Source organism: Phyllobates terribilis, unplaced genomic scaffold, assembly GCF_046119375.1.
Source record: "Phyllobates terribilis strain yellow unplaced genomic scaffold, ASM4611937v1 Scaffold_924__1_contigs__length_538081, whole genome shotgun sequence".
In the NCBI taxonomy this organism is placed as follows: Eukaryota; Metazoa; Chordata; class Amphibia; order Anura; family Dendrobatidae; genus Phyllobates; species Phyllobates terribilis.
The window spans coordinates 449,061-470,938 of NW_027363684.1; the positions used below are offsets into that span (position 1 = coordinate 449,061).

The following is a 21,878-nucleotide window of genomic DNA, read 5'->3' on the forward strand; positions in this document are numbered from 1 at the left end:
GTGTAATATTTGGCCTGCTCAAAAAAAATGTTACAATTATTACCGCAGTAATATGGGATCACGTCTGATGACCACGGTTTTAGGAAGTAGCTTTACAGATGTGGTATTGGTTAGCGGCCAAGTGTGAATAGGTTCAAGAACACACAGCTGGCTGACTTTAAATTAAGTATATTTGGCACGCTCCATAAAATGTCTGTATTATTGCCGCAGCAATATGGATCACGTCTGATGACCACGGTTTTAGCCAGTGGCCTTGCAGTATAGTATTGGTCAGTGAACAAGTGTGAATAAGTTCAACAAAACACAGCTGGTAGACTTTAAATGGAGGGTAATATTGGGCACTCTCCAAAAAATGTCACAATTATTACCGCAGTAATATGGGATCATGTCTGATGACCACGGTTTTAGGAAGTGGCCTTATAGATGTGGCATAGGTCAGCGACCAAGTGTGAATAGGTTCTACAAAACACAGCTGGTAGACTTTAAATGGAGGGTAATATTTGGTATGCTCCCAAAAATGTGACAATTATTACCGCAGTAATATGGGATCATGTCTGATGATAGAAAAGTTTCTCTTCTTCCACAATACAGCAATGCGAATAACATGAAAAAAATCTGGCTGCATTCTGTTAACAATAATATGGAGCAGTAAAATGGAGTACTATATTGCTTTTTAAGCAAATAATCTGGATTAAGAGCAAAAAAATAGCCCTGATATGTAGGACTATGGATATCTGTAATAGCAGCAGCTATGCTATCACCAGTAATATATGTAGCTGGATTAGTCCTCAGAAGGACTGTTAGTTCAGATGGATATATATATATATTGCTGTAGAAAATCTATATCTACCTATTAAACCGCCAATTCTGTCCCTCGCTCAGCCGCAGCTCTCCCTACTCTGCCTGTTTGCGGCGTACACTGTGACAAGCAGAGCGGCGCCAGGTCTTATATAGACCTGATGATGCTGTGCGGCCAGCCAATCACTGTAATGCCACAACCAACATGGCTGCGGCATTACAGTGAGTGGCAGGCAATCCCTGCATGTTAACTGGCGCTCTAAAGAGCACCAAACATGCGGGACAGGGACGCGAGCTCCCACCCGAGCTTCCCGGAAATACTCGAGGAGCGCCGAGCACCTCGAGCAGTGAGATTCTCAGGCGAGTACCGAGCAGTGGCGAGCATGCTCGCTCATCACTAATTACAACTGAGACATTTTGTTCCCCCACACAGAAAGGAACCTGTAATAGAGGTCTGTGTTAGCTATCCATGTGTGGAGAGAGTCAGGGGGACTTCTGATCTGATGCTGCTGGGTGCAGCAAGATTCTTAAGATTCCTATTTCTACAAAAAAAACAAAGTTATAATAAAAAAAAACTATGTTTTGTAAGTACAGGATCATTCACCAGAATTGTCCAATGCTTAGATAGTGCCCCCTAATATTACCATGAGACTGATTTTATGTTGTTATGAAACTATATTTAATTTTATTATCCAACAACTTTTTTTGTAAAATTAAATATCATCATTGTGTTAATGTAATGGCCGTAATGACATGTAGTTGTCTTCCTTATTTCCGGTACTTTTGCTAACTAGAGTCTTCATTGTGAGTAGAGATGAGCGAACATTTCAATGTTCAGTTCGGAAATGCTTGCCGAATATTTAGACATTCGCTGAATTTATTTGTCGAACATTTCCGAACGCCATAGGATTCAGTGGGGGGACAAAAAAAACGCATATACAACACCTTCAAACTGGCCCCAAATCTGCCAAAACGCATCAAATTAGGGATATACACGAGGAAAGTGCCATCAATTGACCCAGAGTACAAGTACTATAATTATTATTACTATTGCAGCGACATTTATTCCGTGGCACTTTACATGTGAAAAGGAGTCACTGACTGGTACAAGAGGTGAGAGGACCGTGCCTGGAAGGGCGCACAAACAATCAAAAAGGGATGGGTGAGGATACAGTAGGACGTGGGTAGAGCTAGTCGTGCAGCGGTATGCCGGAGCGAGGGTTGCTTCAAAAGAAGTGGATCTTCAGCTTCCTTTTCAAGGTTTCCTCAATAGGTGACAGTCTGATGTGTTGGGGTACAGCGTTATCACAGTAGGGGAGATGCACGGGACAAATCTGCTGAGAGACTAAATCACAGTAAGCTTCCAGGAGCTCACAACTGAGCAGATTAACCCCTGCATGACTAATATGAAGGCGAAAGGCTTCTAATAAGTGCAGGAGTGGGAGGAACCAGACGGTGCGGTCTTCTGGCTCCTCTCTGTCACAGTAAACCCGTGACACCTTGCAAGCTTCAACACAATGCTCACAAGGTAGACAGCAGCGGTGGTCAGTCGCCTAGGCAACAAGTTAACTCTTTTATGATGATAGAGGACATCTGCAATTAGTTTGTATGTTCTCCCCGTGTTTGCGGGGGTTTCCCCCAAGTTCTCCGATTTACTCCTCAGTAAAAAAGAAGCCGTACAGGAGTGTTCACAGTTCAAAAAATTAGGGCCTGACACCACAATTTCCGTGGCCAACAGATTGGAGATGGTGGAATTCAACCTCTTAGATTTATCATGTGTAGGAGGAAACAATCTTTTACATAACCACAACTGCGGGACCGAGGGCTGGCTGCAGTGCTGAGAGAGGGTGGAGTATGGTGAACCGGACAGACAGCTGGGCCGTGAGTGAGGTGCAGGGGGACATGTTACGGTGGATTGAGAAAGATGTGTGCTTGATGAAACAAACAAAGGAGGTATGTCCACTTCTGTTACAGCTGATGGGCCCTCACTCAGCCTGACTGGAGCGGGTAGAGAACCGGAAGTTCTGTGGTGGGAGACCTGCGTGACAATACTTGGCATGGAGATGATGCGCCCAGGGGATGGGGACGACTCGGCGCCCGGGCCTTGTTGTTGGTCTTCTAGGGATGCCGCGGTGGCCGGCTCCCGGGGACGTACCCTGGGGTCACTCTTTAAAGGGAAGAAGGAGTGGTGGGGAAAGGTGTATGGGAAAGGGGAAAGTTCGTGACATCACCCGTGGTGTCTGGTGAGGATCACCAGCGCTGCTACAGTCCTCTGAAGCCGGTGGTCAGGCAGTTGGTGCGGCTCCCCACAGGTGGAGCGGGGCCTCAGGGGAGTGTAGAAGAGGGGATGCAGGACAGAGGGGACCCAGCCAGGTCAGAAGAAGAATAGGCACACACACGACAGTTCACTTCAGTACCTTTACTGGTGGTGTTTCAGGCATGATCCAGGGCACTGTAGGGTGAAGGGTGCATTTCAGGACTCTCCCCAGTAAGCGGGTGTGGAGCCTCCTGTTTCTTGCCTTTTCCTGTTAAGTTTATAACCCGCCTGAAGCTAGGCCTAACTTGGTCTCTGTCTTGCACCTGCTGACCTGGTGGTAGGGCCTTCTGTTGGAGATCACACTCCCCGGTCTCTTGGGCCTCAGTGACTCCTGACCCTGGTATGACAGTCAGCTTTTGGTGTTCCTGGGACATGTAGTTCGCCAGGGGTTCCGGTTGTTTCTGCTGGTCCTAGAGATCCTTGCAGACGCGGACCCGGTGTCCGGTATATGACCTTGGGGTGAGCTGGCTAAGCTCCTCTGCCCCCTATGTAGCTCGCTTACTCCACTTGCCTTCGACCGTGCTCGGGGCCCTCACTAGGCTTCACACTGGCAGTAGGCCTCGCTACTCTTCACCGCTCTTACGGCGTCGGCACGCCTTGGGCTCACTAACCTGAGCTCCTTGAGTCTGGGCTAGACTGCCAACCTCTCTGGCTGCAGCAGACTTTAGACTTAGACTGTAGATTCCAGACTTAGACTGTAACTGGACTCCTTACAGACTTCAGACTTACTCCAGACTGAACTGCCTAGCTCCACCTTCCCTATTTATATCCCTATCGGGCTCCCTCTGGTGGTCTGAGGTGGAAGGTGGAGGTGTGTGAATGCTATGAGGGCCTCTTGTGGAGGAATCCGTCCATACACCCCTCTAGGATCTGTGGCACCAATGCACAGCAGGGACGCCACAGTAACAGAGGAGGAGGAAGAAGCAGCAGATGCGGTTGTTGGGGCAGCTGATGGTTGTTGAGGCTGGCATTTTATCACAGTGAGATTACCAGAGTAACGCATGTTAATTGCAAATGTGAAGGTTCATGCATGTAAAATTACTGCACTTTTTCCTTCTATGGATTTTTTTATCGCAATGTTTGCAGATAACCGCTCATCCTTTGCAATCTCAAAAAGGCCCCTGTGAGCTTCAGACCTGCAACCGGTGCTGGACACTGCCACGGTTGTGGGTAAGGATGCAGTGCTCCTCATGCTTGCATCACTCCGTGTCTGCGCCATAGGACGCAACGTAACCTCCTCGTCTTCCCCCTCCTCCTCAGATGAGCTACTCAGCTGCGTTCCTGTGGGTTCTCGCCAAGCTGGATGTACAACCTTATCGTCATCCAATGTGTTACCTGCATAATTCTAACTTATACTTGGATATAAAATAAAATAAAAACTTGCAACCATATAAAATAATATATTTTATTGAAAAAAGTAATCTAAAAAACATCAAGAAAACAATAGTTATACAAAAGTGAATAAGGGAGGTTCAAGAAAAATATGGATACATGTGGTCCAGAGTAAGGTCTAATATGATTAATATAAGTGAGTTTGGGATCATAACCAAAAAGGGCCCATACAGTATATGATACCCTGGTATCCAGCCCCCCAAACAAGAAAAGGGAGGGGGGGGGTGCTGGGGACCTCAGCAAGAGGAAACACCTGTATAATTTCAGCTCACTTTATATTGGTCAATATAAACTCTAATACAGCCCACCTAAATAAGTGAGTGAGACAATAAAGGACCATAAATTATCAAGGACCATAAATTACTAGATCTTAAGGTATGTATGCAGGTTCGCAAATAGTCCTACATGATAAAATAAGAGAATGGAAGAATCATCATGAGCTGTCAGGCTTACCCATCTAGAATCCTGCTGTACCTGGACCACTGCCGCAATAAACACCCCGACACGCGTTTTGCACTCTCGGCTTTCTCAGTCACAGGCGTTTTCGTTACCGCAGGACTCGGTTTGTCTCCAATCTGTGGAGGGGTTTTTCGGAGTTCTGGCCCTCATCTATGATGACCCTGACCGAGTCGCCTTGGCTAAGTCTAGGCTAAGTTGCCTTCAGCAGGGGATTTGGTCAGTAGAAACATACAGTTCAGAATTCCATAGATGGGCAACGGATTCCAAATGGAATGACTCAGCCCTTAAAAGCCAGTTTTGTGAGGGGCTTACTGAAAGGTTGAAAGATGCCTTGGCTGTATATGAAACTCTTCAGTCCTTGTAGGCCGCCATGTCTTTGGCCATACGTCTTGATAGGCACCTTCGGGATAGACGGATGCGACCACCTTCTCCGGGGCCTTCTTGTCGGGGTTGTGTACCTCTGCCAGGGGAGTGGTCTGGGGTTGAACCAGTACTGGGAAAGGTGGAAGAACCCATGCACTTAGGGGGTGTCTCTACATCATACATCTCCCCGGAGATTTGCAAGAAAAAAGGCGTATGTTTTTTTTTTGGGGAAAAAGGGACACTTTGTTGGGACCTGTCTTTCAATTCCTGAACAAAAGTAGACTCGATTAACTCTCGGGAGTCTGGAGTTGGATAAATAAGGGGTGCTTTTGTTGCCAAACTGCAGTTCCCGCTTTATCCTGACAACAGAGGTGGTGCTAGAGAGCAAAACCGAAAAAAATGCTGTGTTTGTTGACAGTGGAGCCGGAGTCAGCATGGTTGATGCCGAGTTTGTGAAAACTCATGGTCTTGCTTGCTGTGCTTTAGCTGAACCTATTCCCATCTTTGCCATTGACTCGGCGCCACTTGCACAGAAAGCATTTACTCAGATTGTACATAATGTAAAATTGAAGGTGGGGTCAGTTCATTGTGAAATAATCCCTATGTTCTTGACAATCTTCCTACTCCGATTGTCTTGGGTATACCTTGGCTTGTTAAACATAATCCATTGGTGGATTGGCAAACCGGGGAGATTATTGAATGGGCAGATTACTGCCATGAGAATTGTCTAGATATTTCCATTACTACTGTCTCCACGTAAATATTACCTTGAAGGATTTCATTGCGGAAAGTCTGGAGAAGGGACATATCAGACCCTCATCTTCGCCCGTGGTGGCAGGGTTCTTCTTTGTGAAGAAAAAAGATGGCAGTCTACGTCCCTGTTTAGATTTCAGGGAATTTAATCAAATTACCATCCGTGATCCATATCCTCTTCCTCTGATTCCTGATTTGTTCAGCCAGGTTGTAGGAGCTAAGGAATTCTTCAAGTTGGATTAAGTAAGGGGAGCCTACAATCTGGTTAGAATCAGAGAAGGGGATGAATGGAAGACAGCGTTCAATACCCTGGAAGGACATTTCGAGAGTCTAATTATGCCTTTTGGTTTGACCAATGCACCTGCGATATTTTGGTTTACTCACCCGATTTTGAGTCAGGTGCTCCAGGTATTAAGGGATAACGAACTTTATGCCAAACTAGAAAAAAGTTTTTCGCTGTTCAGGAGGTGCAGTTGTTGGGGTACTTGTTGTCATCTTCAGGTTTTCGGATGGATCCAGAGAAGATCCGTTCAGGTCTTGACTGGGAACGTCCTAAGAACCTGACGGCTCTACAATGTTTTCTGGACTTCACTAATTTTTACAGGAAATTCATCCAAAATTACTCTGTTATAGTGAAACCCCTTACTGACATGACTAAGAAGGGGGTCTGATGATTCCCTCCACGCTTTTTCTTCCATAATCAATAATATTCAGTCAACCCGATGTTTCTCAACCCTTTATTGTGGAGGTTGATGCGTCCGGGTTGGGGCTGTGTTGTCACAGGGTCCGTCCCATGGTAAATGGCGTCCATGCGCCTTCTTTTCTAAAAAATTGTCTTCGGCTGAGAGAAATTATGTCGTGGGTAATAGGGAACTTTTGGTGATCAAATTGGCGTTCGAGGAATGGCTACATTGGTTGGCGGGGGCTGTCCATCCTATTACTGTTATTACTGACCATAAGAACCTGCTATATCTCTAGTCAGCTAAACGTCTCAACCCTAGGCAAGCCAGATGGTCCCTGTTTTTTACTAGGTTTAATTTTGTTGTCACTTTTCGTCCAGGGGTCAAAAATGTCAAGGCTGATGCTTCCCTGTTGGTGGTGACCACGAGAACCCTGCCCCGATATTACAGAAAGGGGCAGTCATTTCGGCTCATTATCCTGAACTGGAGGGTGAGGTGTTGGAGGCTCAGGGGGATGCCCCTGCCTCCTGCCTTTCAGGAAAGTTATTTGTACCATCTGATCTGATCTGCGCCGCAAAGTAATCAAGGAACATCATAACTCTGTGTTTGCTGGGCATCCAGGTGGTAAGGCAACCGCAGACCTCCTCTCCAGGGCCGGCTCCAGGTTTTCGTGGGCCCCGGATGAAAGAGTCTCTGTGGGCCCCTTTAACACATACCACGCTTCATGATGCACAGATACTGCAGAGAAATATATATATAGTACAAGGCCAAAGATTTCACTTCTTGCATTACATGACCGATATCCATTGTAAATTCCACAACAGCTCAGAAATAGCTCCATACAGAATACTGGCCCCCATAAAATGCTCCATATAGGATACTGCCCCCCATATTACGCTCTGTACAGGATACTGGCCCCCTTATAATGCTCCATACAGAATACTGGCCCCCAAATAATTCTCCATGCAGGATACTGGCCCCCATATTACGCTCTGTACAGGATACTGGCCCCCTTATAATGCTCCATACAGAATACTGGCCCCAAAATAATACCCCATGCAGGATACTGGCCCCCATATTATGCTCTGTACAGGATACTGGCCCCCTTATAATGCTCCTTACAGAATACTGGCCCCCTTATAATGCTCCATACAGAATAATGGCCCCAAAATAATGCCCCATGCAGGCTGCTCCCCCCAGATAATGCCCCATGCAGTCTGTTCCCCCACATAATGCCCCATGCAGGCTGTTCCCCCCCACATAATTCCCCATGCAGGCTGTTCCCCCCACATAATGCCCCATGCAGGCTGTTCCCCCCCATATAATGCCCCATGCAGGATGTCACCTCTCCCCTCCCTTATAATGCCCCATGCAGGATGTCACCCCCTTATAATGCCCCATGCAGGATGTCACCCCCTTTACAATGCCCCATGCAGGATGTCAACCCCCCTATAATGCCCCATGCAGGCTGTTCCCCCACATAATGCCCCATGCAGGCTGTTCCCCCCACATAATGCCTCATGCAGTCTGTTCCCCCACATAATGCCCCATGCAGGCTGTTCCCTCCACATAATGCCCCATGCAGGCTGTTCCACCCACATAATGCCCCATGCAGGATGTCACCTCTCCCCTCCCTTATAATGCCCCATGCAGGATGTCACTCCCTTAAAATGCCCCATGCAAGATGTCACCCCCCTTATAATGCCCCATGTAGGATGTCACCCCCCCTTATAATGCCCCATGCAGGCTGTTCCCCCCACATAATGCCCCATGCAGTATGTCACCCCCTCTTATAATGCCCCATGCAGGATGTCACCCCCCATATAATGCCCCATGCAGGATGTCGCCCCTCATATAATGCCCCATGCAGGATGTCATCTCTCCCCCCCATATAATGCCCCATGAAGGATATAGCCCCTCATTTAATGACCCATGCAGGATGTCACCTCTCCCCCCCCATATAATGCCCCATGCAGGATGTCACCTCCCCCCCATATAATGCCCCATGCAGGATGTCACGTCTCCCCCCCATATAATGCCCCATGCAGGATGTCACCTCCCCCCCATATAATGCCCCATGCAGGATGTCACCTTTCCCCCCATATAATGCCCCATCCAGGATGTCACCCCCTCTTATAATACCCCATGCAGGATGTCACCCCCTCCTTATAATGCCTCATGCAGGATGTCATCTCCCCCCCTCATATAATGCCCCATGCAGGATGTCATCTCTCCCCCCCTTATAATGCCCCATGCAGGATGTCACCCCCCCCTTATAATGCCCCATGCAGGTTGTCACCTCCCCCCCATATAATGCCCCATGCAGGATGTCACCCCCTCTTATAATACCCCATGCAGGATGTCACCCCCCCTTTATAATGCCCCACGCCTCCATATATTAAAAAACAAATATTCACCTCACTTCTCCCCTGCAGCCGCTGCTCCAGACTCCTCAGCGTCGCCGGCATCTTCCCGCTCTGCGCTGTGATGGCTCACTAGAGGGGGCGGTGTAAAGACGTCACCGCGCCCTCTGACCTGAGACGTCACAGTGCAGCAGCCACGGAAGAGACCGAAGCTGCTGCGGAGGCATGGGGAGAGGTAAGTATTGTGCCGGGGCCCTGAGCAAGCGGGGGGGGGGAGCGGGCGCTGGCACTGCACCGCTCACGGGTCTCATAGCGCGCAGGGGTCCCCAACAGTGAGTGGGCCCCTCCGCCTGCTCAGGGCCCCGGCACTTGCCCGGATGTGCCGGGTGCTGACGCCGACCCTGCTCCTCTCCCATCATTTTTGGTGGCCGGGGTTGTATCGGGATGTGATTGAACATGTAGCTGCTTGTAGTATTTGAGCGCGTGCTAAGGTTTCGCATACCCGTCCGTCTGGTACTCTTCTTCCGCTGCCTGTCCCTAGTAGGCCATGGACACATTTGTCCATGGATTTTATTACTGACCTACCGGTTTCTGCAGGCAAAATGGTGGTTTTGGTCGTAGTAGATAGGTTCAGTAAAATGGTTCACTTCATCGCATTACCTGCACTTCCCAATGCCAAGGCACTTGCTCAGGTGTTCATAAATGAGATTGTGAAGCTTCACAGGGTTCCCTCCAATGTGGTGTCTGATCGGGGGATCCAGTTTGTTTCCAAGTTCTGGAAGGCATTCTGTTCATGACTGGGGGTGCAGTGGTACTTTTCCTCTGCCTTCCACCCTCAGTCGAATGGTCAGACCGAGTGTGTTATTCAGAACTTGGAGACATACCTCAGGTGTTTCGTCTCCAAAAATCAGGAGGATTGGGCATTCTACTTACCGCTGGCAGAATTTGCCATCAATAATCATCGTCAAGAATCCACTGGCAGGTCACCGTTATCTGGTGCATTCGGTTATCATCCACAGTTTGGTACCTTCAGTGGGGGAGGAGCTTCAGGAGTTCCTGAGGAGGAACGGTTTGCTTCGACGCTCTCCTCGGTATGGCAGGGTGTTCTGTGTAATTTAAAGACCATGGGAGACAGGTATAAAAATATGGCTGACAGAAAACGCTTGCCAGGTCCGGACCTGAATGTGAATGACTTTGTGTGGTAGTCTACCAGGAATATAAGATTGAAAGTTCCTTCTTGGAAGCTGGGACCTAGGTTTATTGGTCTCTATAAAATAACCGCCGTCATTAACCCAGCAGTTTTTCGTCTTGAACTTCCTCAGGCCCTTAAGGTATGTGGAACCTCTTGAGCCCTTACCTCTACCACCGCCCCCAGTAATGGTTGATGGTAATCTGGAGTTCCAAATTTCGAGGATTGTAGATTCTTGTCTCCAACGTCGTTCTCTACAATACTTGGTGCACTGGAAAGGCTATGGTCCAGAGGAGAGGATGTGGGTTTCAGCGTCAGAGGTGAACGCTCCCAGATTGGTTCGCTCATTCCACACCTCTTTTCCTGAGAAACCCAGTCCTGTGTGTCGGTAGGCCACTTGTAGAGGGGAAGGGTACGGTCACGGTTGTGTCAGAGGTGACAGACAGTCGCCCTGCAGTGGGTTGCAGGAAATCTCTACATTTAGCATTGCAGACCGCTTCTTAGATAAGAGGCTGTCTTTAGGACCGAGCGGCTACCTCTCTTGCAAATTAGCTCTCTGGCCTGGGTGTATATATACCTGGTGTGTCTGAGAGGGAGTCGCTGGCTATATCCATTTCTACTTGTGAAACTTACCAGGAGCAGTACTTTGTCTTCTCTGGAGCTTGAGGCCAGGTGCTTATTTGTAGTTCATCTAAAGCTAAGCCATTTCCCCTGTTTTGTCCTCCCATGTTGTCTATAGAGTTTAGTGGAGGTTGACTAGTGCTCATCTCCTTCCATCCCTAGCAGTAGTCATACGCCAGGGAGAGTAGGGCGAGGCAAGCGTGCGGCGATTGCTGAGGAGGCAATATAGGGACGGTAGTTGAGACAGGGTGACGCTAGACCAGACTAGGATGTCTCTACTTCCCCCCTTTCCCTAGTGTCTGGGCTCCCTTTCCCTTTTCCCTCTGTGTTTCACTAAGTCTTTCCCACACCTGGTGTGACAGTAGGATCTTCAACCTCATCATCATCCAATGTCTTATCCCATTCCTCACCCTCAGAGTGACCCTTCTCCTCTTGTTGCCATGACAGCACAGTACAGTAAGCATGTACCTCAGGTATCCGAGTCTCAACGGGATCACCTCCCTCCCTGGTGGTAACGTCTGGTGACGAGGGTCAGGAATCTGCTCGGACCCTATTCGTCCTGCCATGAATCCAACCCAAAAAAAATTGGGGGGATCGGTGCAGATGCTTTCTTCCTCTTCTTGACTCTGTGAATGTTTGGAGTACACTTCTGATGCCCATGGTATAGAATGGGTGAACAGTTCTACAGGCTGCCAAAGAAAGGGAGTGGAGTAGCCCGTCCAGTAACAGAAGTTGTCATTGGTCTTTGGATAGGACATGACGGTGTTGGTTCACTAGTGCTTTCACTAACATTATCACTTACCCCACGTACACCAAGCCTATTCCCCCTTCCACCACGACCTCTCTTTTTCCCACTAATGTTGTTCAGATACTGTGGTAGGAGCACGCTATTAGCAAAACAAAATTAGATTTTTTTCCTTTGCAACAGCTCTGCACACACCTGAATTTCAGCGGCACTAAATGACAAGGTAAGATATGGCTTGCTGTAGAACGTTACTAACAGAAGAAAGTATTTTTTTAGTGTGGATGAGGCCTATATAACATACGAGATATTCCCCAAACTATTTCGAGCTGAGATGTCCCCTGCTGTGTAACGTTAGGAACCGAACAAAGTATTTTTTAGTGTTGATGAGGCCTGTATAACATATGAGATGTTCTCCAAACAATTTCAAACTGAGATGTCCCTTGCTGCATCACGTTAGGAACAGAAGAAAATATTTTTTTTTACTGTGGATGAGGCCTGTATAACATAGAATATATGCGCCAAGATATTTCAAACTCGGATTTAGCCTGCTGTATCACATTAGGAACAGCAAAATAGTTTTTTTTTACTCTGCATACAGCTGAATTTCTCTGCCAGTAAAGGACTAGGTGGCTTATAGCAGAGTGTAACACATTTGCGAAAAAAAAAACTATTTTGTGTTCTCCGGCTAGCAACAGAAAAAATCTTTTTTTTTTACTCTGAAAGCAGCTGAAGTTCAATGTCACTAAAGTAGTAGGTGGCTTATAGAAGATAATATCTCTCATTAAACAAGAGCTGGGTGCAGGAGTAACGTTTATCACGAGTGATATGCATAAAATGGCGCTGAGAGAAAATGGCTGCTTTTTATATAGAGAGGACATGTGATTTCAGCAGCCAATGGCAAAAGCCCTTGTGTCTCGACAGTGTGGATGCTTCCTGCACTCTGATTAGCTAGCTGAGCTTTCCTGACTTAAAGTTACAGGGAAAAAAAAAAAAAGATTATAAGTGCACTGCTGATCTGACCAGTTCTGAGCTCTCCCCAGTGCCTTCACTCATCTAACACGTCCCTCCGCTCTTCATACACAGGCACTATGCTAGCCAAGCTCTTAAAAACACTGTAGTTACCCCGCAATCACGTTCCCCCACTTATTCGCCGAATAGTGACGATTTTTCCCGAATTTAAGTAAAAATGCTTGACTTTCCAATCACGAATCTGAATGTGCCACATTCAGGTCACATTTAACTTTTGAGATAGGATTTCAAACATATTCACTGATCATTAGTCGCCAACCACGACCGATGGATACTGTAACTAAGGCTCCGATCACATCTACAAGATGTCAACGACCATGACCGATGGATCCTGTAACTAAGGCTCCGATCACATCTACAAGATGTCAACGACCACGACCGAAGGATCCTATAACTAAGGCTCCAATCACATCTACAAGACGTCACCGACCACGACCGATGGATCCTATAACTAAGGCTCCAATCACATCTACAAGACGTCACCAACCACGACCGATGGATCCTGTAACTAAGTTTCCGATCACATCTACAAGACGTCACCGACCACGACCGATGGATCCTGTAACTAAGGCTCCGATCACATCTATAAGACATCACCGACCACGACTGATGGATCCTGTAACTAAGGCTCCGATCACATCTACAAGTCATCACCGACCACGACCCATGGATCTGTGGCACCCCAGGGGTCTGGTTTCCACAGTAATGTAATGTTATGTCTGAGAGCAGGTGGGAGGTCCTTTGGTCAGGGATCCTGTGCATACCACACCTCCTGCCCAGTCTTGGGAGGGGAAGAACTTCCCCTATATAAACCCGGGGCTGAGGCAGGGTTAGTCAGTCAAGGAGAGTAGAGACGAGAAACAGTCATAGGAAGAAACAGCAGAAGCTCAGTGGGAGCAATACTACTACAAGTCAGGGGCTGGCAGCTACAGAGCTCGCCCTGACTGAGAAGATTTCTTACCGGACCCGGAGTCCGAGGCTGTGGGGACTAACTCCTACCCAGCAGCAGAAACCGACCGGCAGAGGATTTCAGGTCCTCTGGCCCAGAAGCCCGAAGGCACGGTCACACGTGTGGGGCCAGCACCGCCGACGTGGAGCGGACGCCACTAAGAGGCCCCAAGTCACCAGCCATACGGGTGAGCACCACACGGTACACTCAGGGACGTGGGCTACTTATACCCGCTTCTAGCAAGGTAGCCAGAAGAGTACAGTCAGTTTGGGAGGCCTACAACTCCGCCTGGCCAAGGGAGATCCCATCTGCTCAAGGACTGACCAGGCCCCGTTCGCTAGCAAGTACTCCGGGAGGGTCTATAGTTGTTACCAGTAAAGACCCTGAATTACACCGCACCGTCTCTGAGTGGTTCCTGTTACCCTATCTTCCACGTCGGCTGCCCTGAAGCCAAACCCCTCCCGTTGGGGGTTATACTATCCCGCTGCACAATTCTACACCGGCCTCAGCGGTCTGCCCTGCAGCGGCAGCTCCATAGCTGCAAATCAACGGGTGGCGTAGTCGACACTCAAATAACATCCATCAAGGCTGCCACACACTGAGTTTGACACCCTGGGCACGGACCGGGTCGCCGCCACTCGGAGACTACAACCCCCATCTGATCCGGCTCCGGGTATCCCCTGAAACACGGCCCAGTGGGCGCGTCAGATCCTGTAACTAAGGCTTCGATCACATCTACAAGACGTCACCGACCACGACCGATGGATCCTGTAACTAAGGCTCCGATCACATCTACAAGACGTCACCGATCACGACCGATGGGCCTGTAACTAAGGCTCCGATCACATCTACAAGACGTCACCGACCACGACCGATGGATCCTGTAACTAAGGCTCCGATCACATCTACAAGACGTCACCGAGCACGACCGATGGATCCTGTAACTAAGGCTCCGATCACATCTACAAGACGTCACCAACCACGAGCGATGGATCCTGTAACTAAGGCTCCGATCACATCTACAAGACGTCACCAACCACGACCGATGGATCCTGTAACAAAGGCTCCGATCACATCTACAAGATGTCACCGACCACGACCGATGGATCCTGTAACTAAGGCTCCGATCACATCTACAAGACGTCACCAACCACGAGCGATGGATCCTGTAACTAAGGCTCCGATCACATCTACAAGACGTCACCAACCACGACCGATGGATCCTGTAACTAAGGCTCCGATCACATCTACAAGACGTCACTGACCACTGATGGATCCGGTCTCTCGGCCTCTGGTCTCCCCATGGAATCCCCTCAGTGCTGACGTCACACAGATCCTGCTCTGTCTCCAGGAATATAATCTGCGGGGAATGTTCTCTGCTCTGTATATAATGTCTCCTGGGCGCAGGTCTCTGTATAATGGCTGATAACAGAGAGAACAGAGATCCAGGAGAAGTATGAAGCGTCTGCTGCACTGAGGGGGAGGAGCTGTGGTGACGTCATCATTATCACAGGTCCTTCACCACTTCTCTCCTGAACTCCGCCTCCTGGTCACATGGCGGTGACGTCATCACAGGTCCTCCAGCTCTCAGTGCAGCAGCTCCGTCCTGGTTGTGTGCAGCTCTTGCTCTCTGTTATCAGCCGGCAGGACGAGATCCCTCCAGCTGATCCAGTGTTCATCCCTCCTTCTCCTGAATGGCCCCGAGGATGGACGAGGACGAGACCACCAGAAGATTATTACACTTCACCCTGGAGATCATCTCCCTGCTGAGCGGAGAGGTAACTCCTCTACATTTCTATCAGCTTTATAGTGTTATGTAACAAGTCCGACATCAGGAAGAGGAAATCCAGAAGAGGAAGAGAAGGATTCTTTACTGTAAGAGCAGTGATTGTGTGCAGCTCTCTGCCAGGAGGAGTTGTCATGGGGATTCCCTATAAGAGCTGTAGAGGGGCCTGGATGTCTGTCCTGAGTGTAATAATATTCCAGGTTATGGCCCCAGATTACTGGAGACGGTTATTGATCCCGGGATTTCTGCTGATTGTCAGATCTGGAGTCAGGAAGGAATTCTTCTCCCTAAGTGTCTCTCTCCATACACAGGATTACACAATAGTGAGGAAGACACCGGGGGAGGGTGTGACTCCCATCATCCATCTCCAGGAGTCAGGAGGGCGGAGCCCGGACCCCATCACAAAGCCTCCCCCGCACCTCCCGATACATGAGAGGAAGAAGAAGAAGATCCTAGAGCTCAGCAACAAGATGATTGAGCTGCTGAGCGGAGAGGTGACTGCTGGGACATTATACAGGACGGCACTGGAGGATTCTGGGTGATGACCGGAGAGGTGACTGCTGGGACATTATACAGGACGGCACTGGAGGATTCTGAGTGATGAGCGGAGAGGTGACTGCTGGGACATTATACAGGACAGCACTGGAGGATTCTGGGTGATTAGCGGAGAGGTGGCTGCTGGGACATTATACAGGGCAGCACTGGAGGATTCCGGGTGATGAGCGGAGAGGTTACTGCTGGGACATTATACAGGACAGCACTGGAGGATTCTGGGTGATGACCGGAGAGGTGACTGCTGGGACATTATACAGGACAGCACTGGAGGATTCTGGCTGATGACCGGAGAGGTGACTGGTGGGACATTATACAGGACAGCACTGGAGGATTCTGGGTGATGAGCGGAGGGGTGACTGCTGGGACATTATACAGGACAGCACTGGAGGATTCTGGGTGATGAGCCGAGAGGTGACTGCTGGGACATTATACAGGACGGCACTGGAGGATTCTGGGTGATGACCGGAGAGGTGACTGCTGGGACATTATACAGGACGGCACTGGAGGATTCTGTGTGATGACCGGAGAGGTGACTGCTGGGACATTATACAGGACGGCACTGAAGGATTCTGGGTGAAGACCGCAGAGGTGACTGCTGGGACATTATACAGGATGGCACTGGAGGATTCTGGGTGATGAGCAGAGAGGTGATTACTGGGACATTATACAGGACAGCACTGGAGGATTCTGGGTGATGAGCGGAGAGGTGACTGCTGGGACATTATACAGGACAGCACTGGAGGATTCTGGGTGATGAGGGGGAGAGGTGACTGCTGGGACATTATACAGGACGACACTGGAGGATTCTGGGTGATGAGCGGAGAGGTGACTGCTGGGACATTATACAGGACAGCACTGGAGGATTCTGGGTGATGAGCGGAGAGGAGACTGCTGGGACATTATACAGGACAGCACTGGAGGATTCTGTGTGATGACCGGAGAGGTGACTGCTGGGACATTATACAGGACATCACTGGAGGATTCAGGGTGATGAGCGGAGAGGTGACTGCTGGGACATTATACAGGACGGCACTGGAGGATTCTGGGTGATGAGCGGAGAGGTGACTGCTGGGACATTATACAGGACGGCACTGGAGGATTCTGGGTGATGACCGCAGAGGTGACTGCTGGGACATTATACAGGATGGCACTGGAGGATTCTGGGTGATGAGCGGAGAGGTGACTGCTGGGACATTATACAGGACGGCACTGGAGGATTCTGGGTGATGAGCGGAGAGGTGACTGCTGGGACATTATACAGGACGGCACTGGAGGATTCTGGGTGATGACCGCAGAGGTGACTGCTGGGACATTATACAGGATGGCACTAGAGGATTCTGGGTGATGAGCGGAGAGGTGATTGCTGGGACATTATACAGGACAGCACTGGAGGATTCTGGGTGATGAGCGGAGAGGTGACTGCTGGGACATTATACAGGACAGCACTGGAGGATTCTGGGTGATGACTGGAGAGGTGACTGCTGGGACATTATACAGGACGGCACTGGAGGATTCTGGGTGATGACCGGAGAGGTGACTGCTGGGACATTATACAGGACAGCACTGGAGGATTCTGGGTGATGAGCGGAGAGGTGACTGCTGGGACATTATACAGGACAGCACTGGAGGATTCTGGGTGATGAGCGGAGAGGTGACTGCTGGGACAATATACAGGACAGCACTGGAGGATTCTGGGTGATGGCGGTGTCGTTGTTGTCAGGTTCCTATAAGGTGTCAGGACGTTGCTGTCTATCTCTCCATGGAGGAGTGGGAGTATCTAGAAGGACACCAGGATCGGTACCAGGAGGTGATGATGGAGGAGCTCCGGCCTCTGACATCACCAGGTGAGAGGAGACTCTTGTTGGCTCCGGTGGATGTGATGACGTCTCTCGGCCCTTTCTGGTTATTAAAAATAGAAGGGGCCCCCACATCATTTTTTTGGGAGGGGGTCACCCCTTGTTAATAACCAGTAAAGGCTACGCAGATGTTAATATTAATCCCCTGGGAAGATCTATGTATATTAATGTTTATTACCCGCTTCCCAGACTATAAGCTGTCCGCTTTCCCCCTTTGCTTTTTTTACTTTAAATTCTTTAATTATTAGCTAAATCCATGTACAGCAGCTCCACACGCCCTGCACTGATGATATATCTCACTGACTCATTTCTATCTTTCTAGATCTATAAAAAATGTTTTATTAGTTAGAAAATTAGCCTGAAATGTCAGAGAATGACCGTCTGTAAAAGCTGATGTTATAAACGCGTTTGATACGGATGTCATACAGATGCGAGACAGGTGAGAGAAGTCGCATCGTACTCGCAAGACAATCATCCTACTGTTCAGGAAGATCCGACCAATTTTATTTCAGCCGATGAGTGCGATCCCTTAAATGCGACATGTTAGTAACGGCTGATTGACGTCAAACTGGCCGTAGATATAAGTATTGGGGAGCAGGACTGCAGACTTAAAATGCAAAAGGGGGAGAACGGAGGAAACTTAAAATTGGTTTTGTAAATTTTGTTTGAAAAATAAGAAATTGCTGATTAAATTTTTACCAAAAATAATAAATCTGATGTGAAGTAGACATGTGGTAAATGTTAGTTATACCATACAAAATAGTTAATACATATCTGGTTAAAAGGCATAAAAATTAAAAGTCCAACATTTTTTTTGTAAAATTTTCGATATTTTCATAAATAAACGCAAAAAAAAAGCCAAATCCTAAATTTACCACTAACATGAAGCACAATGTGTCACGAAAAAACTGTTTCAGAATCAGCGGGATCCGTTGAAGCTCCAGAGTTATTACCTCCATAAAGTGACAGAGGTCAGAACTGTAAAAAATTGGCCCGGTCAGGAAGGTGAAAACAGACTGGGGAGTGACGGGGTTAAAGGGATGTTTGTTCAGAAGAATATGTATTATGGAGCTTTTCTGTGGAGTCTGACCAGACAATCTCTCCTTGGCTCCCCGTGTGCATCAGTAAGCGCCCATGACCCCGGTGCCTGCTCTCTAGTTGTCCTTTCTACACATTGATAGGTACTAACCGCTGCGTACCGGTTGCTCCCCACAACACCGTCCTTCCCGGCGCTGTGACTTCATCCGTCAGCCGTACATGTGCCCTTTTTTCCTCCTTCAGAGACAAACGCAGAACTTTCCGCGCACTTGCTGCCTATTTTAGTGTTTATACCGAGGCGGATGTGGAGATTTATCTCCATTTAAAGAAGAATAAGAAAGCGGTAACCCGTCTTTTAATAGAACGGAAGGTTCTCTCCTCTTAGTGATCCCAGAGGATCCTGTCCAGGAGGGAGGCCGTGTCCTCATGGTGACATCATGAGATCTCAAAATACAATCACTGGTAAATGGTCACCGTCCTTCCCCCAATCTCCATACAGTGAATTAGGAGAGAAGAAAACAATGGATGGAAATGTGGAGCTTTCTCCAGCTCCTCTGTGGTTCCATCCCTGGAAACGAAACTTGGAGAAGTTGTGTTTCTTAGTACGGCTGCTCCATCTGACTGACGAGGGTCTTCTCTGTCCCTCTCTTCAGGGTCCTCATCCTCCGTGTGCAGAGCAGAGAGCATTAGGCTTTGGCGTCGCTGATTATCACTTCATACTTGAGGCCACAATGTGCTGGTTCCTTGGTACCGGTGGTGAGGACCACAACAATGTAATTTATTCCCTGATACATAAATATAGAATTACCGGTTCTGAGAGACGAGTCTCATATATAGACAGATACACGGCAGGTCATGTATTCAGTCTGTGTGTCTCCACAGATGGATCCAGGAGGAGAAATCCACCAGAGAGATGTTCCCGTCCTCTGTATCCCCAGGACTGTCCAGAGGAGAATCACAACATCCCGGAGAATCATCAGGTAGATGACACTGAAGTCCCCACAACATCGGACCATGAAGTGATGGGACCTGAGCTCATCTTACATTTTTATTTTTAGGGTGAAGATCTGGTTGATATTAAGGTTGAGGTTATACATGGAGCACAAGAGGCGATCGCAATATGGGCCGATCAGCAGGGTGAGGAGGGAGACTGTCATGTCTGTTCTGTGGTCACCTACTACTACTCCCATAATTTCATCATAACATGTGTGGTAGATCGCTCACACGGAGGTAGACACAGGTACACTGTTTCTTTAAAAACTTCTCGTTGGTTTATTAAAATGCAGCATAAACCAACACTGAGTCCATAAAAGAAATCACGGCCCTTTGGCCAAAAAGTTCTCGTTGGTTTATTAAAATGCAGCATAAACCAACACTGAGTCCATAAAAGAAATCACGGCCCTTTGGCCAAAACAGGAAACAAAGCAAAATGGTAACACAAAAGCACAGTCTTTGTGATAGCAGGGATCCACCTGCTGAGAGTTCAGCAACTCCACTTGGTTCAAGAAAAACAAACACAAGATCCTCTCTGGAGCTAGCTTCTCCAGACACTGAACACTGAATGCCTCAGTAGGACTTGTATTTAAATCAAAGACCACACTCTGAGATGGAGATATGGTGAATGACCTCCCACCCTTCACAATGATCATTCACAAAAAACACTCCCTTTTAACATGGAAGTTTAACCTCTTTAAGTAAATAACATGTTGGAGCAAATTTCATGGTTTCAATTCACAGAAGCTAATAGCCTCCATGAAATATATCTTCCCTCTATCACTTTACCAGTGACTTTGCCACACATGACACAATCTATTCCGTCACTGTGTGTTTCCTACAGATGGATTCAGGAGGAGAAATCCACCAGAGAGATATCCACGTCCTCTGTATTCCCAGGACTGTCCAGAGGAGAATCACAATGTCACGGAGAGTCATCAGGTAGACTGTGCTGAGCCCTGTACCGGATCTGTATATAGGGGACATTTCTGATTGAGGTCATAGATGTCACAGATTTTCGTGGTTTCTTGTATTGTGCTGATTGTTACATCTGATATATCAGGAGGAAGATCCAACTAAGAATAAAGTGAAGGACGAGACAGAAGAAGAAGCGATGACGGGGGGGGATCAGCCGTGTGTGAGTGACGGGAAGGAGGAGATTCCAGTAGATGTTTCCACAGGTATGTAATAATGACCGGCGTGTGATGATGATGATGACCGGCGTGTGATGATGATGATGACCGGTGTGTGATATTGTATGAAGTCTCCGGTGCAGTGAAGCTTTATTCGCTGTCCTCATCACAGCAGAAGCGTCCGGTGATGGCGCGGCTGCTCCTGTAGAGTCCGGCTGTGCACTGATGAATACCGGGGCCGCCTTCACACCTCTTCTTTATGATTTAGGAAGCACATATTAGTTTTCCTTTACCTTCTATAATATTCCTTCCATCGTTTACGTCCATATTTTCCTTACACAAGTCCCTGCTGTCATATAAATGACTGAGCTTGTGCTCCAGGTTATGAATCTCCCTGTCCTATGGATCTCGGGGATGTAGCAGCCTCTGCCTGGTGCTGACGAGTGACGACACATGTCACATGTAGAGTCGTCCTACCTGTCGCCTCTGTTTGCCTCCCACTGCCTCCTACACTGAGGCCGGCGTTCTGGTCCCTCCTCATCCAGGCCGGCTGCCCGGTGGCATGAAGACCCCTATGGTAAGTCAGTAAGTGCCGTGCTATGGAGGTGTGGGTCAGACATACTGCTGTCGTCCCTCTGCCACTATGGAGGCCATCTTGGATGTAGGAGGACCAGAACACAGGTCTTAGTCAGAGACAAGCGGAGGACACCAGGTAGGTGACAGTACATGACAGATGTTTAGTCCTCTGTGCCGGGTGGAGAATTGCTTCATCATAAAAGGGATTAGGAGCTCGTATCTACAAACAGCTGCGATGGCCGCATCTAGAGTTGTCGTTATCTTACATCATGTCGGTTTTTGA

The 21,878-nt window shown here is 48.4% G+C and overlaps 1 protein-coding gene across 1 annotated transcript in view; it reads left to right on the top strand.

Annotated features, from left to right (window-relative positions):
* LOC141240612 (uncharacterized) overlaps positions 1 to 21,878 on the top strand; it is a 68,347-nt gene that overhangs the window by 40,027 nt on the left and 6,442 nt on the right. The window contains exons 5-10 of the mRNA XM_073668680.1: positions 15,765 to 15,938; positions 17,720 to 17,843; positions 19,776 to 19,873; positions 19,952 to 20,030; positions 20,731 to 20,828; positions 20,950 to 21,067. Of these exons, the coding sequence (XP_073524781.1) occupies positions 15,765 to 15,938; positions 17,720 to 17,843; positions 19,776 to 19,873; positions 19,952 to 20,030; positions 20,731 to 20,828; positions 20,950 to 21,067 (691 nt within the window). The remainder of the gene's footprint in view (positions 1 to 15,764; positions 15,939 to 17,719; positions 17,844 to 19,775; positions 19,874 to 19,951; positions 20,031 to 20,730; positions 20,829 to 20,949; positions 21,068 to 21,878) is intronic.